General features: G+C 28.0%; 1 protein-coding gene across 2 annotated transcripts; it reads left to right on the forward strand.

Moving 5' to 3' along the window:
* The first annotated feature begins 2,360 nt into the window (after positions 1 to 2,360).
* LOC100199488 (uncharacterized) lies at positions 2,361 to 16,651 on the forward strand. 2 transcript variants are annotated; one of them, XM_065800481.1, is made up of 3 exons: positions 2,361 to 2,667; positions 3,223 to 3,429; positions 16,231 to 16,651. In XM_065800481.1, the coding sequence occupies exons 2-3, from the start codon at positions 3,231 to 3,233 to the stop codon at positions 16,608 to 16,610; spliced, it is 579 nt and encodes a 192-aa protein (XP_065656553.1). In that variant the 5' UTR covers positions 2,361 to 2,667; positions 3,223 to 3,230; the 3' UTR covers positions 16,611 to 16,651. The 2 variants fall into 2 exon arrangements, with proteins under 2 accessions (XP_065656553.1, XP_065656552.1); XM_065800480.1 differs by having other exon boundaries at positions 2,407 to 2,678.
* The last annotated feature ends 3,458 nt before the right edge of the window (positions 16,652 to 20,109 follow it).

Raw genomic sequence — 20,109 nt, forward strand, 5'->3', positions numbered from 1 at the left:
ATTTATTTTGTATGAAAAATTGTAATATTGTTTAATCAGCGAAATAAAAGTTAAAATAAAAAAAATAAAAAAAAATACTTTAAAGTACTAAGTATTTTAAACGTTATGTGATATTTTTTTTAAATATTATTCAACAGACATTAAAATATAAAATATATATAATGACGAAATACAAAAAAAATTAAAAGTTTATTTAACTACATTTTAATTAATGGTGGTTTTTTTTGGTCATTGTTAAGACTAAGTTTTTCTAGCCCCGAAAATAGAATTTATATGACCCCGGTCATATAAATTTTATTTTCTAACACTAGTTATAAATGTTTTTTATAAATTATGGTTGTAAATTTTTATGGTTGGCAAAAACATACAGTTAACAAAAAAACTGGAAAATTTTGTTTTTATAGATTTTATTCTTAATTGTAGTGTTAAGTTCTTAATTTTTTATTGCTGAGCAAACTAATTAACTTTATTAAATTTCAAATTCCTAGAATAATTGGAACCTTTTATATGTGACGTGACTCTTTGATTTGTTTTACTGAGGAAAGAGCATGCGCAGTGTAACTTCGTTTAATTTTAAGTAGACACATACAGCAACACTTTAAAAAGAAAATTGTAGGAAAGATTGAATGACTTTACCAAAGTAAAAGTTTTAAAAAAGGCTCATTTTATGGTCTCTAAATTAAACACCAACCATGAGCCACATGGATTTGGAAATAGTTTTACATTTTACAGCAGTGGATGGAACCAGCCTCTCTGAGAGCTACCACAGAGTTGAAACAGAGTGAAACTTTACTAGCAGCCGGCAGCCTTAGAAACGTTAAACTGAGTTTAAGAGCTGTACACTCATCAAGAAATAACAGAAAAAAATTGTAACCACTATTAGGCAGTCCAAAACCATTATTAAGCAGCCCAACAAGCAAATAACAAGTTGGGCGCAATACTAACAAGGACGTGGTGGGGATTAAACTCGGAACTTCTCGAGTATAAAGCGGGTGCTTTTCCACTACATTACTATTAAACTTTAAATTCTTATTTTAATAAGTATCACTTCAATTTTTTTACAAAAGCTTTATATATATATATATATATATATATATATATATATATATATATATATATATATATATATATATATATATATATATATATATATATATATATATATATATATATATATATATATATATATATATATATATATATATATATGTATGTATATATATACACAAAATAGTGTGCTCATTGTTCTTTAAAAAACAGCGCAATAATACATTGCGCTGAAAATTGCTGAAAAACTTGCTCATAAAATACTTGTTATGCGAGATCTTATTGATGGAAAAGAAAATGATGTATCTTAAAAAAAGCATGCATGCAAAGCTGATGAAAAATTTTCGAGCAATTTTGTTTTTACTGTCAGATTCTGAATTTCAACATGTATGTGTTTGCGATCTGGTTGTGAAACACATGACAAAAGAACCTTGCTCCAGCCTCCTATCAAGATACTTGGTGGTGTCGTGGAAAGTTATCTCACCAAAAGTGGTATGGCCGCAGATGGTATATGGCTACGATGTAGAGATTCTTGGTACTGCAAATCTTATTGGAATTGATATAGCGGTGTGGTCATTCACAGAACAAAAACTAACATGGCTAAAATATCCAGCTTCAACTAACCTTGACTAACTAACATCTCATACTATTATTTTAGAAAATAAAAACAATAATCATTTTAATGTTGTTTTATCACTAAAAACTTTAAAGTGAGAAAAATTTGTACTGAAATAAAATATTGTTGCTTCCACTTGTTTTTCATTTTATTTTAGAAGTATTTACAGCCCTATTGGAAGTATAGCTGAACCCATACGTCAGATATATTTGTCAATAATTTATGGCCTTCAGTTATTGGTAAACTTATTCGATATATGTTCCTAAATGTAAAATCTTTTAACAATAACAATAATAATAATAATAATAATAATAATAATAATAATAATAATAATAATAATAACAATAATAACAATAACAATAATAACAATAATAATAATGATAATAATAAGGGAAAATGTATAACTTTAAATAAAAAAAGTGAATTCAAATCTAGCTTGGAAAGTAAACTATCATTTAATGTATGCATTAAATAATAAAAGTTTCATAGGAAGATAAATTGAAATACCCTTAATTATACAAAACATGTATATTTTAACCCGCCCCTCCCACAAACTTTAACATTTCTTCTTTACTTGATGACAGTAAAAAATAACAAGCGCAGTAAATTTTTAACGTTGTAATTTTACAGCGCAGTATATTTTTAACGTTAAAATTTTATTGCGCAGTAAAATTTTAACGGAGTAAAATAACATTTTGACACAAGTCAAAACCGGTCAAGAGGCACTTAAAATTAATTCCGTTACGCGCGACTTTAGGGATAGCGCTTGACTAGCGATTGACTAGCGCTTGACATATATGACATATATGTCATATATGACATATATCTTATATGTCATATATGACATATATCTTGATATAGCAAGACTAGTTTACAACAATTTCTGTATTGATAACAACTAAATGTAAAAAAATATTTACAACAACTACAAAATTTTTTCTGAGAATGTCACATAGCGAAAGTTCGCACGAAGCTACTCTTTGGACTTTTGAAGAAAAACAAAGGTTTGTCAATGGTATGTTTTTATACTAATAAAATATATCAATTATTTAATTTATGAAAATGTTGACAATTATTTAATTTCTGAAATTGTTGACAATTATTTAATTTCTGAAATTGTTGTATGAAATGAATGACGATGCTGTAAAAAAGATACGAATTTTAAGTAATGATATTTTCTATAAAAATGAAGTTAGTATATATAAACAGGTTGAACTTTTTGCATTTTCATTGATAGTTTTATTTGTCCCTAGCCCATGCTACCTTGATTCTAAATTAACAGTATTTAAAAAAATGAACTAGTAGAATGATTGTTTAAAGTAGTCAAGTAGTTTTTCTAGTGGTTGTATAATAAAATACTCTGAACTGCAAAATAGTTTAATGTCAATATAGGCATTTCATTGTAAAACATTTCTTCAGCTCTTCCTTAATTACACTTATAAAATTGTTAAGAAAAGACTAGGAGGATTGTTGTTTTTTTTATACATCTTTGCAAACATAAGCGAAGTTATATTGGTGTGTGCTTTAGCAAAGTTATGTATAAGTTGTTTTATTTATAGGATTGAGTATGGGACCACCTATTCGCAAACCAGACGGAAATGTTGATTGGGTTCGATTAAAAAAAATTGTGGGAACTAAAACTTTAAAAGAAGTAAAAGATTTTGCAAATTATTTTAATTCAATTGAACAAGGATTTTTTTATCCTGAATTTCAAACAAAAGCAGCTGTTGATGTCTGGAGGTATCTTGCAACATGTCTTTCTAAGGGTTTGTTATTCAATATTTATCATCAGAATAATATTGTTAGGCAGAATAGTAAAAGATGTAACATAATAATGTAAATAATTTGCAGATTTCATAAATCAGGGTTACTTGAAATGGCTTAATAAAATTAAAAAAAAAATGTTTTGAATTTTTTCTCAATAAACTAATTATTGATTTTCTATTTTTCTTTTAAATATGATTTTAAATACAACAGCAGTTTAAAAAACAAGAAATTACAGGTGCCAGCAGAAAAAAGAATAACAATTGAAGATGTGGAGATAATAAAAATATGGAGGAAGGTCAAACTTTCATTACCATAACTATTGGGGCTAAAAAAAACAATGATATATTATATTAACTAGATGCCTAACTTCAATCTGAAAAGTGAAACCACTCTAGCCTTTTTCACAAATGGCGGATTAAATTGGTAAACAAATATTTAACTTTTCTGTTCTTAAATGAAGTGAATATATTTGAAATATTAATTAGTGATGTACGGATAGTACTTTTTTGGCTGATGCGATACTGATGCCAATGGATGGGAAAAGGCCGATACAAATGCTGATGAATTAACTAATTATTAAAGTTTTGAAAATATAAAGCCATACAACTTTAAATCGTGTAATCTTTTTCATGAAATCAATACTGGTAAACAAATACTTGGACTCAAATCAGAGCCAAACCATTATTTTAAAAGATATTAGAAAAACTCAGTTGAAAAAATATACATTTTTTAGTTTTTTTAACTATGAAAAGTAAACTTTCAGAAAATTAAATTCAATTTTAGAGGAATGCTATTTATTTCAATTTTAAAAAGAGAATGGTACTATCATAAGCAGTTTACTTAGAATTCTTTATTAATTTATTAGTAATTTAGATAACTAAACAACAATCATATGTTGCTTAGATATCTAAGTTATTTTTAGATAATTAAATTGTTTTTAGAATAATTTTATTTTTCGATGTTCGATCCCCACCACATTCCTGGTAGTACTGTGCTTAACTTGTTTCTCTGCGCAACGGCCTTGTTAGTCAAGGTTTGTGTTTCAAAGTTATAAAGTTGAGTGAGGGTTGTAGCCATAACTAAAGTAGCCTCCTCGATTGCAGTGGCCTTTGTAGCCTTGGGGAGGCGAGTTGAAATAAAAATATAAAAATATAGTATAAAGCTATACTTAAACACATATAGATAACAATGCTTAAATAGGTTACTTTTAAATATAACAATAGAACAACACAAAATAAAATTATTTTAAAAACAACATTATGGTAATAAAAGTAAAAGTACATTCAGCTGTTAAATAAAAGCTTATAAACATTATCTTAATAATAAACAATATTGCCAGTAAACAAAGCCAATCTAAAAAATTATAAGTAATGTATAAAGTTTAGTTTTTTTATTATTTAATTATTATTATAACGCAGGATAAAAAAATTTAAATGCCATTGGTTGGAAAATCGGTAAATTAATAAAATAAGGCTGATGCCGATACCGATTCCCATTGTGCAAAAAGTGGCCAATTAAGCTGGTGATACTATTTATGTGTTCACACCCTATCCAATTCACAATTAACCTCATCTGAAAGAATCAAAAATATCCTTCCATGGAAGCATTATATAGACCTTATGAGTACATTTAGATGTGTTTTTAAAATCTTATAATTTTTTCCAAGCCAGATTTTTGCGTTTTAACAGATGGATTTTGGATTTTTTGATTGACTTCCAAGCATGGAATAAACTCAAAACTTTTACATCTTTATTGTCATATCAAATGAGGATGGTTTACAAAAAATTATGGCAACCAGAACTTTGTGGAAAAATTACCTCAAATTTTCCCTCATGTTCAATTTCTTCATGCAAATTTTACAACTTGCTCAATTTGAGGGGGTTCAATTCATTACATGGTCGTTACTCCAAAATGCAAAGAAAAAAATTGAAATAACTTTGATTTACTTTAGTATAGCAACTTTTTCTTAAATACTGTTTTAGATGGGGTTAGAGAGAAAAAAAATTTGAAAGATCTGATCACTTTTTCCTTTATTCCATTAACCAATTTTGTTTATATGATACCACAGTAGAGCTTTTATTTTTATGTTTGAGGTTAATTCAAAACCTATCATATGAAAAACTTTTAATTAAACTCAAGCATAATAATAAAAGTAAACAAGTGGCAACAGATTGTGGTTATTAAAGAATAATTTGGAAAACCTGATCTTTTTTTAATTCAACCCTTAAATGAATTTGAAATAAAAAATCAGTATTAGCGGTAGTTAGATTAATATTAAATGTGAATCAAAAACATTCAAAAAAAAATTAAAAAACAATTTAAAGAAATCAATTACAATGCCAAATAAAGCAAAAAGCCACTAAGTGACTGTAGAAGTTATATGTTTATTATGCAAGAGAACCTCTCGCTTATGAAGCAAGCGCTCTACCACTACACCACTACCACATTGTATTATGATATTACGTTTTAATTGCCGCCTCTAAAATTTCTCTAACATAGTTATCAAGCCTTTGACACGAACTTCTAATGCATGCGATTGTCTTATTTGCCAAAATGGAAAATTTAAACTTAATAAAAAGCATCCCTTTGGAACCGAAAACACATGATATAAATCCTAAAAAAAAGAAAGCACATCTTCCAAGCCTGAAACCTTTCCTTTCTGTCAACAGAAAAAAGGTGTTTGCATTGTTTGTCAATTATAGTTCGAGGTTTCAATCATTCCAGCACGATCATAACAGTGTGTCAAAACTTGTATGATTTGATCAAGGAAGATCAAATTGCATCTGCTGTGATAAAAGCAGTATATTTTCCTCCTAGAAAAAAAGTCTTGCTTAGCCAATCAAAAAGAGGAATATTATTTCCAGTAATACCAGGTAATTATAAATTTTTTATAATTTAAAATATTTAAAGTTCAACAATATTTAGCAGTGAAAATAGTTGTTTACATTTATACTTATTATTACTTTTAATTTATTACACATCATTTGAAAGTTTTTTTAAGACTTTATTATGTTTTTTTAGTCCCACAAACTTTTTTTTTTAATTAACATTTTCACTTTCAAAAAGCAACCATTTATAGAGTTGGTAGTTACTGTAAGAGAAAAGATGAAGTCTGTAGACCAAGATAATGATTGACAGATGACTTTAAAGATTGCAAATTATATGAATCTGGAAAGCAAGATAAAGGAAGCGAATTCCAAAGAACTGATGTTTAAGGAAAAAAACTAGACAAATAAGAGTTTTTGGAGCACTTAGGAACAGCCACAGAAAAAGGATGAGACTTAATTGAATTATGAGTAACACGAGAATGAATTTTAGTAGATGGCCCAGGAGACGCTAGCTCTTTAGAAAAATGCCCATTTTAATATTTGTAGAAAAGAGTAAGAGAAGCAACATTACAACAATGTGATGATGACTGGAGCTTGGCTACAAGAGCAGGTCCAACTATGTTTACAATGCATTTTTGCACCTTGTCTTAAAGAGAAAGGCCATCATTAGAAGATCCGCCTCAGATATGGCAACAATATTCCATACAAGGACAAATTAAAGGTTTATAGAGATGAAGAAAAGAATCCGAAGTAAGAAAGTGTCGAGCACGATAAAGTAATGAATTGAACCCCCTCAAGTTGACCGGGTTGTAAAATTTGCGTGGTCACCATTTCTAAATACAAAGTTTTTTGTTGATAAAATTGAAATATATAAATGAGCTTAGGTCTACTATAATATAATGTATTTTTTTTTACAAAAATAAAATTTTCCTTGAAGAAATTGAACATGAGGGAAAATTTGAGGTAATTTTTCCCCAAAGTTCTGGTTGCCGTAATTTTTTGTAAAAATCCTTCCTCATTTGATATGACAATAAAGATGTAAAAGTTTCATTTTGAAAATCAAAAAGTCAATCATTTTGAAAATCAAAAATCAAAAATCCATCTGTTAAAATGCAAAAATCTGGCTTGGAAAAAATTATAAAATTTTAAAAACACATCTAAATGTACTCATAAGGTCTATATAATGCTTTCATGGAAGTATTTTTTTGGTTCTTTCAGATGATGTTAATTGTGAATTGGACAGGGTGTGTGTTGAGAGGAAGTAAGAATACTTGTAAAATAATAATTTATGATTCCTAAATTTATTTTCAATTAGAAAGGGGGTTTTAAATAGAAAAGTGAAACGTCAGATGCTTTTAAAGCATTTTTGTAAATAATATTTTTTAATAAACATAAAAAAACTTTTCTAAGTATTTTATAATTATCAAAATGTGTTTTTGAATTATCTTTAGTTTATTGGGAACTTTTGACTTGGATTTTTACCTTTTTTTATTCCACACATCAGCTTTAGCTTTTGCCTTTTTTACAAATGGCAGACTATATTTATAGACAAAAAAAAATGCTTATAATAAACTTATTATAAACAAAAAAAGTTCCATTTTTTTATTTTTCCTCCGATAAAATCCCGCAAGTTAGACATATTATATAATATATCATTGAAAAAAACAGAAGAATTTCCAGAAAAAAACTCTGAAAATGGAATGATAGGAACAAACTAAAAATAGATTTCAGCTGTTGAAGTTAGTTCATCAAGATCGGCAGAGGTATAACATTGTAGCTCAATGCTATACCTCTGCTGATCTTGATGAACTGCTGATTTAATGTTGTTTATCAGTAACATTAAATAAAGACATTTGATAATAAATACAAGGCACATAACAGTGTTAAAAAAATATACTGGTTTTTAGATTTTGCTATGAAGCAACAAGGCTTGGAGGCTCTAGAGTGAACTGTTGTTATATTTAGTACCATTCACTTGCTTGTGATACCAGCCTCAAGAAGCCTCTTTTTTGTTAGAGAATTTCAGCCTCCCCCTTCAACTGCACCAGTGAAACTGTAACTTATATCTCAAATAGCTTGCTCTTTTTTCCTTGAGAAACATAGATAAACTTACCACATATATAAACTTTGCAGAATTTTGGGATAAACTCTGTCACATTCTTTTTCTTTGAGTTTTTCTCAAAGTTCTGTGAAGTTCTTAAGGCAATTTTTTTAGTACTTCTTCATATTCTAGTTACAAAAGTTTGTCTAGATAAATGATTTGAGGTTCATTTATGCTTATGATAAAAAGCAATATTTATCTGACAGGATAAACTAGTTATTGTTGCTGAGTCTCTTCAAAATGTTGGAGATGATGGATGTGATTCTGGGGTTTATTATCTACCACCACACAAATTATATTTACTTAAGTTTTTTTTAATATTCTGATTCACCCCTAACAAGGCTGCAAGCAACCACTATTAAGTTAAGAGTTACTAGAAGAAAAAAAGAATCTAGTTATAGAGCAAGGAAAGAGTTGACAGAAGACTTGAAAATTTGTAAGTTGTAGGTTGTGTGAGTCAGGAAAACATGAAGATGAGAGACTTCTTAATGGCAAGTCAAGTGAGAATGAGTTTTAGTCTGAACCACAAGTCATAGAAGAGTTTAATTGAGATATGACTTTAAAAACGGAAGCTGGAGTTATTTGAATACCGAACAATAAGTTAACCTGTTTATTTGGAATGGAAGGAAGAGAATGACCGTAAGATTCAAGAGTTGATTTAATAGTTGAGTTTCTTTGCGAATAGTTCTGCTCTATCGTTTTTGGGGGAAGTAATAATGAGAGATGAAATGTTAGACCTACCCTTGATAATGACTTCAAGATTTTTCAAAATTTTTAAAAGCCTTACTTCTGAGATTTAGTGATTTAGTGAACTGGATTTAGTGAACTGAGAATAATGGAGCTTAACATCAGACAGCACTTTTTTACATCAATTTCTTGCAATAATAAATAGCTGTGTGTTCTCAAGAGAGTTGTTCTTTTGAAAGTTATTTTTACTTTACAATTTATATTTATTATATATGCTTTGGTTTGATTTCGATTTTGAATTACTTGTTTTACATTTGTGCTTATCAGTATTTATAAATAAATATGTTTAATTTTATAAATTGTTTCTGTGTCATACATCTGTAATTTTTTATAAAGACAATTCTCTGCATTTACTTTTTCAAAAAAATCTATATAAAAGTGAGTTTCATGAGTATACTAATCCTTCAAAGAAAACTCTGTGTATTAAAGCTACCAAGTCTGGAGACAATCGTGACTTTTTTTTGTATTTGCAATAATAAATGCTTTTAACCAAAGCAGCTGGTCAAAAGTAACACATAGAGTTTAACTATAAGTGTGTTTGCCTGAGCGATGACACAGCATTTTTAAGTAAATGCAAGACTCATAGAAAGAATTAAGAACTGCAATTGGGAGAAGTAATATCTAATAGCTAATTGAAAAGATTCCTTTCTGGAAGATGCATGCTTGAGGATTGTAATAACTAAGCAGTTTAGCAAGGTTCTTCAGCTGATGACAAAAGCCAGTTTTAGTACCACAGTGGATCTCCAGTTGATATCAACATTGGAGATAGTTGGAAATTTTTGATATGGTGCAATCTCTATACTACGACTGTTAGCAAAGACTGCTGTTAATAGAAGCCTTAATTAAGGAACTTTACCAAACAATCTAGCTTGCTTTTTTTTTAATTGTGATTATTCCCACACTGTCAATGTTGCAAAAGAGTGGTTGAAATAATTAGCTATGCATTGCTTGAATCCATTAGTCATTTTTTCATGTTTCTCGATTTTGTTTTTGCTCCACTGTACTTTTTGTAAGACAGCTGTTGGAAATTTAGTTTTCTTTAAATTTTTTTTGTTTAACATTATTATTAGGTTTAACAAGGTGTTTTAAAATTATTTTTAAAATCTAAATTGATTTTTTAACTAATTTCTATTATATAACTATTTTCTCCTAATTTAAAGATTAAAATGTCTACTTTTTTTAAAGATTCAAATTTTTATATATGTTAAGTTGCTTGTAATAATACATTTAAAATAACAGCAATTATTTGATGACTTCAAATTTAATGATACAGTTGGCTCTCAGTATCTTGAACTTTCAGGGGACCGGGAAAAAAGTTCAAATAATCGAGAGTTTGAGATATCGAATAGATTTTGGCTCAAATGAGTGCGCAAGGGACCGGAAATAAGGTTTGAGATACACAAAAGTTCGAGATATCAAGAGTCAACTGTAATAACAATAAATGTTTAAAAATTAAAAAAGCTTGCTTTTAATTGATTATGTCAAAATCCATTGCACTTTTCTTCAGCTGTTTTGCATAATGGTTGTGTTGTAAATTGTGCTTTCTTTAACATACTCAACATATACACCAAGCCTGACTGACTGTTGAAGAAAAGGAACAAGATGGCATACTAAAATGTAAAATTTCCATCATTTAATTACTAGTTAAACAGAATTCCAATAAAAATATGTTGCTCTGGAGAGAGGACATTCCACTAGAGTTTCTAAAGGTTCATTGATTTACACATTTTGAGGAGAAATCCAGTTTTAAAATTTCTTGTGATTATCACCTACTGCTTTTTCCTAGTTTGTTCAGCCTCAAGTCAGCTGTGCATAAATGATAAACCACTTCCTTTGTATCCAAGTTTTTTTGCTGAATTCGATTAAAAAATTTTTCCTTATTGCAATTCTACTAATAACAGATTAAATTAAATACTTCTTACAAAAAATAATTTTTTTGAAACTAGAATATGAAGAAGTACTAAAAAAAAGGCCTTAAAAACTTTACAGAACTTTAAGATAAACTCTATGGCACATTCTTTTTCTTTGAATTTTTCTTAAGGTACTGTAAAGTTCTTAAGGCCATTTTTTTTTAGTACTTCTTCATATTCTAGTTTTAAAAATATTTTTTGTAAGAAGAATTTATTTTCATCTTGTTTTCCTTATTTTCCTCTCTCTATTTTTCCTTATTTCTTTTTTCTTAGTTGTACTGCTTCAGTTCAAATATTGTTCCTTATTTTATTTTTTTATGTTCTTAGTTAGATAAGTACTGCTTCAATCCAAACATTGTTCCTTGCTTTTGCATACTTAATAATTTTGTTGCTTAAAAGCAGCGTTTGCATTTAATGGAACCTTTTTTTTATGTTGCATAACAGGCAAAATGAAATATCAAGACCTTTTAAAAGGACTTATTTTGTAGAGGATGTTTTATTAGCATTGCCAAGCTTTTTTTACTGACCAAATTTATAAATTTAAGAGGCGATTAACCCCTTGGTTGAGTAACAGAGGTTTTTCCTGGAAACAATGGGTTAGTACGTGTGGCAAATGTTCAATTTGGGAAGGTTATTTTGAAAATGTTCAATAACTAATAATGTCCTCTCTAGCCAAATGAACCAAAAGATATTGACCATTTGGTCAAAAGAGAGGAGCATGTTTACAAGACTGTTAGTGTAAATAATAATTAAATGTAAGTGATAATAGTAATATAAATGTCTTTAAGCGTCATATATTGACCTAGAGATTACCTATGCTAATGAGGTAATTAACCAGTTTTGTAAATATAAAATTAAATAAGTTTAAAAATACCTATAATATCTCTCTGGGGAAATATTATATGGTATATATAATCATGTAAAATTTATAATAAAGTAGTGATTTTAGTATAATATCAATTAGCATTAAATCAAAATATATAATGCTAAAATATTCATGTATTATTATTGAGTTTTAGCTCTCACTTTCTCACAAACATATAATGTATAAACAAAAAATATATATATATCAGGGATGCGGAGTCCCAAAAGGACTCCGGCTTTATATCTCTACTTTTTCCAAGTCTGTAGTGTCCAGAAGCTCTAAACATGTTTGTTGACTTATCTGACTATCTGCTATAATAAAAAAATTCATGAGATTTAATGACTTGAAACTTATTGTTTTTAAGCCCAGAGTCCTGGAGTCCCGGAGTCCTTGTCGCCATGTATGTATGTATATATATATATGTATGTATGTATGTATATATATACATACATATATATATTAGGGTGGTGCAAATAAAGGTACAAAAAATTTTCAAACTAGAGTAGAAGCTTATAAGGTGCGCAGACCCTTGTTTTATATGTAAGTTTTTTTTTTTTTTTTTTAATTTAAAAATAATTTAAGGGTGGAACACGAACTCAAAGAACTTTTTTTTTTTCCTAGCCTTTTTGACATCTTTGACCCATGTGTGCCACCCTTCAACATAATTTAATTTTATTATATTTATTCTCACAATGACTAATTTAAAAAAAAAATTAGGCACTCTTTCTGTATATTTTTTTTCTCAACGCTGAAAAAGTTATAGAAAAAGTAATAAAGTAGACAAAAAAAATATTTCCCTATTTCTATGGTCTTTTTATTATAAAATCCATTTTAATTAGTCAAATTATAAATAAGTTAATAAAATATGCTATATTATTTTCGATATCAAACTTAGTTCAAGTGGATATATTTTAGGTTTTGCGGGAAGTGTACTGTACAATGCTTAGGCAATATCTTCTCTGTTTGGGCAATGTTTATCCGCTAAAGCAAGCACAACTAAGGCAGGATCAAGATACCAGCTGTGCCTGCCAAATGATTTTGTTGCAGAAGTTGCTCCATGAAAATTTATATACATGAACCTCTTCATCTGCCACAGTGTTTTCATGTCCAACAAAATATTTTAACAAAACTAGATTGATTCATCAATCAAACAATTAACTAATCTTTTTTAATCTGTTTTCTTATTTCTTCTAATTATTTTTAACCTGATATGAAGCAGCAGTTGCAGATACTGCTCTAAGGAACCACTGAGTGTAAAAGATGCCTCCAAACATAGCCATATCTCTTTTATATTTTTCTCTGATAAGTTTGGAATAATTTCCAACAGTAGATATAAGTTAAGGTAATACAATGCTTTTGCCATAATTCTTGAATGATGCAACGGATCAGGAATACGAAATTTGAACCTCTCTTTTTGAGAAACTGCTTTTAATGATTTTAGATGTTTAGATGTTTGAGCTGATTGTCTGGACCAGACATTTTCCTACCGGAAGAAATCTTGGTAAAGTGGGTAATATGTCATTCTAAAACAAGTCTACAGGCAAAGAAAAGTAGTGGCTGCCCAAGCTTATGTGTCATTCTTGTTATTACTTCGTCATGCTTTTCAGTGTTGGAAGCAGTAGCATCAAAACATACACTGTATATGATAACTGAGGTCATAAAATTTTATTAGATTGTAAACTGCTTTGACCTGCATTTCTACAGCACCTGACTCAATATGTGTCCTCCAAGTTCCCAGGGAGCTTTCAGCTTAGATTTAATGCAACAGTTCTCTTCCACTTCCGGACAATTTGGTGTAAATGTAGAACCTTTGTTTGAACAGCAAAGTTTTTAAGAGAAACGGATGGTTTGGACTCTTGTAGGTAAAGATAATGCTGGATAATACTTTCTTCAACAGATAAAAACTGAATAGAAATTAGTTTCTTCCTAGTTTTTTTTAACTAAGAATATTTCTTTGCCTCTATTTCTTATTTTACCAAGAATTTTTGGCATAACTTTATATTTTACTTTTTATCTCATTTAAATCAACTATGATAACATAAATTTAATTTATCATATTTTTTAATTCTAGAAACAAACATCATTGAGTATCATGCAAGAACCATTTTTGCCTAATGAAAAACTTCATTAAGTTAAAAAAAAAAAATCAGTCTTGAGTCTTTTTTAATGTCTTTTTTTTCTTAAATTTTAAAAGATATGTATAATAAGAGTGTCCAATTTTTTTGATATCAGTCATTGTGAGTATAAATATAGAAAAAATAATTTAATATAATAATGTTAAAGAGTGGCGGTCATGGGTCAAAAATGTCAAAAAAGGTTGTTTTTTTTAAAAAAAAAAAGTACTTTAAGGTTGTGTGCCACCCTTAAACTTTTTTTAAATTTGAAAAAAAAAATCTTACATTTAAAACAGACAAAAAATAAACGAAATGAGTTGATTTCAAAATGCAGACACAAGAATAAATTCCTCTTATCTTTTTTTGACACCGGTGATTAGCTAATATTTTGTTTTTTCGTTGCCATCAAGTATTATGTCTTAGCGACGTTAAGATCCCATTACACAGTATTTTGTAATTTTAGCGGTTTTTTTGTTTTTGAATTTGTATTCAATGGCTGATGATTGCCGTATAGGCATGAAACTTAAAGTACCATAGAAAAAGTTGTTTTTTTTTCGTTAATATATATGTATATATATATATATATATATATATATATATATATATATATATATATATATATATATATATATATATATATATATATATATATATATAAATATATATATATATATTTTATATATATATATATATAAATATATATATATATATTTTATATATATATATATATATATATATATATATATATATATATATCAACACTCAAAAATAGGGTCGGCAATCGGCATGCCGACCTAAAAGTGTATGAGGTCGGCAAAAGATCGCCGAACTCGTTTCTATGTTTTATGGTGACCCCTTTGTATTAAATTTTTTTTGCCGAACTGATGCCGACCTCATTTATGAGGTTGGCATCAAATGAGGTTCCGAGGGTTGATATATATATATATATATATATATATATATATATATATATATATATATATATATATATATATATATATATATATATATATATATATATATTTATATTTATATTTATATATATATATGTATGTATGTGTATATATATATATATATATACAACCCTCGGTATTAGGAAAAATGAGGTCGGCAATAATTTGCCGACCTCAATCTTATAGAGGTCGGCAAAAATTATTTGATACAAAGGTCTGACCATAAAACATAGAAATGAGGTCGGCAATTTTTTGCCGACCTCAAACACTTTCAGGTCGGCATTGCCGAATGCCGACGCTAATTCCGAGGGTTGTATATATACATATATATATATATATATATATATATATATATATATATATATATATATATATATATATATATATATATATATATATATATATATATATATTAGGGTGGTTCTAAAAACAACTTTTTCTGAAAATGACTGCTGGCACCCCCTGAATATGTTGTATATAATTAAAAAAATGCTAGATTTAAGAAATTTTTGAATAAAAAATATTTTAAGGGGTTGCTACCCTCGAACATTATATAGGACTCTAATATTATTAAAAAAAAAGTTTTTCAAAATTATGTCAAATGAAGGGAAATTATATAAAAATTTTAAAAATATTAATCATTTTATAAAAAAACATAGATAAAAAAAATTATAATCAAAAAATCTTGTTAAATTCCCTATTTTTCATTTTTAGTTAAAAAACGTAATTTTTTGTTTACTAAAATCTAAAATAAAAATTTAATTATAAAATGATTAATATTTTTAAAATTTTTATATTATTTCCCTTCATTTGAGACCCAACATGACATAATTTTGAAAAACTTTTTTTTTTAATAATATTAGGGACCTATATAATGTTCGAGGGTCGGTAGCAACCCCTTAAAATATTTTTTATTCAAAAATTTCTTAAATCTAGCATTTTTTTAATTATACAACATATTCAGGGGGTGCCAGCAGTCATTTTCAGAAAAAGTTGTTTTTAGAACCACCTTAATATATATATATATATATATATATATATATATATATATATATATATATATATATATATATATATATATAAACACGCACACGTATATGAGGTTTAAAACTGCTTTCGTTTTGAATTAAAATATATATTGTCATGTGTTAAGTATTTATTTCTTATTATTTTTGTTAATATACAATTTGATACAAATTGCAATTTTGATACAAAACAGAAAAACAAATTTGATTAGTTTTTATATTCTGTTATATATTCTAAAAAGTCATTATAATTCTAGATGATTCCATTGCTGATGCTTGTGTTCCGCAAGTTCTTACTGTGGCAGGATTTGAACCAGTTGGTTGTTCAAGTTCTCCAACTGATTGTTCTCCAAATTACCAAAATATATATAACTATCTAGCTGCTGCCACTCGTGGCACAAATCTCCCAGATGTTTCGCCAATTGATGCCGCTGTAATCTTAGAGCTTCTTGAAGATGTTGTTAGATCTTTATCCTGTTCAGAAACATTGATTCAAAGAGATTTTATGCATAAAAGATATTCAGAACTTAGAAATATTATGGTTGCTGGCCATGTTGAAAAACCAGACGTTTGTTCAAACTCAACGAACCCTTTTGCAATTCCTTATGAAATTTTAGACTTTAAAAATGCAAAGTAAAACTAATATTCTTATTTTGTTTACCTAAGCATTTTACATCACATACCGCTTCTTTTTTTATTTTAGAAAAAATTTAAGCGATAATTTTTTATTATTGTTTTAAAGAGAATTTTTAGATGTAAACTTAAAGTAAGCTACTATTAAAGATGGTGGTGGCGAAGATGACGTATGCTTTTAGGGGCTATTTCTTGTTTTGAATAGTTACAAAAATGACAACATTTTAGCTACAAAGATGGTTCGAAGAAGTTACTTCTATATCTCATTTGTTTTAGATAGACATTGAACTTAAAATAATGGTTTAGATAAACATTAAACCTTTTTTTTTTTTTTATCACATTGAATTTGCATTAACACTTTTTAACTCCCTCTTCTGAAGTATTTCGTTATTGTATAAAACACAAAGTTAATTCACTAAGTTAATTTGCCGATATTCATGTGGACATAGTTTGTTTAAAAAAAATCTTTAAGAAAAGACATTAAAAAAACAAAAAACATTTCGGTAAGTAAATGTTTTTTGTTTTTTGTAAGTATCTTTATCGCAGTTTTCACTTTTTAATTGTCTATCAATTTTAGGATCATAAATGATACTTGTTCTATATAAAAGTATTAAATTTACCGTTTTTCTTAATTGCGTATTTCGAGTTTACTTTTTGTAGGTGGTAGGACAAGAAAAAAAGTAACTGAAAAATTTGAATAGTTTTATAAATGTTAAAAAACAGTTGATTTTTTAAAAATTTATTTGCCTCGCCTATTTATATTTATACAAAAAAGTGAAAAATTCAAACGCATTACAAGATCTAATAATTAAGAAACCATAAAAAATTTTTGAAGCAGAAGTTAAAGACATTTCATTTACCTGAAATTAATTGTGGGCAAAATCCTTCTGGTTTTGCAAATTTTAAAGATGTTATAACTTTAGAAGAAAAACAGTTCATTTTATCTGTTGGTTTCTTGTCGTCCTGTATGACCTTTTTTCAAAGATGGTAAAAATCGTTCTTTCTTAATAAATTACTATAAAAACGTTACAAAACCGGAAATATCTTTTAAAAGTACTTGGTTATACTCACTTAACAAAAACATGGGAAAATAATTATTGGATACGGCAAATTCATTACTGTCAAGGGCTGTTTAAAAAGATAAAAAAGCATGAATTTTCTGAGGTTTGCATAAATGGTTGCTCTACTTTTGAAACAATTGAAAGAAAAAAAATCAGTAGATTCTATACTATTCGAAAATATTCAAAAGGAACAAACATTTCGGGCAATAGTTTTAGAGAGACTTACTAAATTAATACTTAAATTAGCTATAAATTGTAGGGCAAAATGGTTTACTTGAAACATATATAATGGTAATTTTTTATCAAATAATTAAATATTAGCCTCGTGGATATGTTAATTATTTATCGCCTCAAATTCAAAATTAAATTATTTGTCTTAAGTCAAGAATTTAGTAAGGAAAATTATTTATGATATCAATTTAGCTCCTAATTTTCATTGATTGTCAATACTACTCAAGACTTATTTTAAACAGACCAGCTTAGTATGTCCTTTGGATTAAAATTTATTATAGCATGAATGGAATTCATAAAATAAAAATTACTTAGTTTATTAAGGGGGAACACACCACAAAAAAAAATTTTTTTTTTTTTTTTTTTTTTTTTTTAGCTATTCTAAAAGTAAATTTATTATAAAATTAAATGGTGAAAAAATTATTCAAAATTAACTTTTATTTGTAAAATAAATGACATTTTTGTATGACTACCTGTTTGCAATTCTCACCTAGCAACGCCCCTAGTTACAAGAAAATTATCAATAAAATGCATATAGTCTTTATGCCGTTTTTTTTTTGCAGTTTCATCATAAATACTTTCTACTATCTCTAAAGCCATGATTCAAAACTACATATTTAGAAAAGTGTTTTATGTGTTGTTCATTGTAAGTCGTCTTTTAAGCTGCTAATTTACACACGAGTGAAGAAAAATGGACAGCTTTAAGTCGAAATATAGTTGTGGTAGAGTTAAATTTTCAACGAAACGTCTTAAGAAACGTAAATGTACATTTTATGGTTTAAGAAAACAAGAAAAATGTGTAAATATTGATGTAAATAGTGTTAATAGTAATGGTGTAAATATGACAGACTCTGTTGATAATGTTGATAGTGAAAGTGTATTTGCAAGTGTATCAAAAAGAAAAGTAAAACCAATAATAGTACCGAGTAAACACTCAAAATGTGTCAGTGGCTACAGATTTGTTGATATGGAAATTCTTGCCTCCGTATTTGATAAACTTGGATGTCCAGAATGTTTGCAACCTCTGTTGTCTTTAATCGAGAATAAAAAGTCTTGCAAAGGATTTGCATCAAAATTATCTATAGGTTGTATTTGTGGATTTAAATTAGACTTTTACACATCAAGAAATGTAGAAGGATATGATGTTAATAAAAGAGTGGTATATGCTATGAGAACACTGGGTCAGGGCCAAACTGGTCTACATCAGTTTGCCACTCTTATGAATATGCCAAGAGGAATATGTAATAAAAGCTACAATGTTATTGTACATAAATTAGTAACCGCAGCGCAAACAGTATCTAATGAAACTATGCATGAAGCTGTACAAGAACTCAGGGAAGGCAAATCTCCTGATGAGGTAGTTGATATTGGAGTTTCTGTCGATGGAACATGGCAAAAAAGGGGATATAGTTCCCACAATGGGGTTAGGGCAGCATTGTCCATAAAAAATGGGAAGGTTTTAGATGTCGAAGCCTTATCTAGGAAATGTAAAATATGCGATGAAAATCGAAATATCCTCAATTCAAAGCAGCAAAACCAAGCAGAATTAAAAACACATGTTTGTAACAAAAACTATGATGGATCTGCTAGTGGAATGGAAACTGTTGGTGCTGTAAATATATTTAATCGCTCTCTTGAGAAATTTAAATTACGGTACACAGAATATTTGGGTGATGGGGATAGCAAGAGCTACGCTACTGTTAAAAGTACATACAAGGATGTTGAAGTAATTAAATTAGATTGCGTTGGACATTTTCAAAAGCGTATTGGATCTCGCTGTCGGCAATTAAAAAAACAAGTCAAGGGCTTAAATGGTAAAGGCCGTTTAACAAATGCTACAATTGATAGATTACAAAATTATCTTGGTATTTCTATTAGACAAAATTGTGGCAACCTTGAAGGTATGAGATCCTCAGCCTTAGCAAGTTTATTTCATGTTGCATCTTCATCGAAAAATAATTATCATTATCCGCATTGTCCGGTCGGTAAAGATAGTTGGTGTAAATACAATCGAGATAAAGCTAATGGTACAAATGAGTATAAACCAGGAATAGGTCTTCCTATTGATATTATTCTTAAATTGAAGCCCATTTATGTTGAATTAACATCAGATTCTTATTTAAACCGTTTACTTCATGGGAAAACGCAGAATCAGAACGAAAGCTTTAATGCAATGATATGGTCCAGAATACCTAAGTCAAAGTATGTTTC

This window comes from Hydra vulgaris, chromosome 06 (assembly GCF_038396675.1).
Source record: "Hydra vulgaris chromosome 06, alternate assembly HydraT2T_AEP".
NCBI lineage: Eukaryota > Metazoa > Cnidaria > Hydrozoa > Anthoathecata > Hydridae > Hydra > Hydra vulgaris.

Bases quoted from the DNA above. Each gene is read 5' to 3' on its own strand.
- LOC100199488 (XM_065800480.1), top strand. From the start codon at position 2,609: ATGTCACATAGCGAAAGTTCGCACGAAGCTACTCTTTGGACTTTTGAA. The intron at 2,679-3,222 runs GTATGTTTTTAT...TTTTATTTATAG, and splicing joins AAAACAAAGGTTTGTCAATG to GATTGAGTATGGGACCACCT. The intron at 3,430-16,230 runs GTTTGTTATTCA...TTATAATTCTAG, and splicing joins TGCAACATGTCTTTCTAAGG to ATGATTCCATTGCTGATGCT.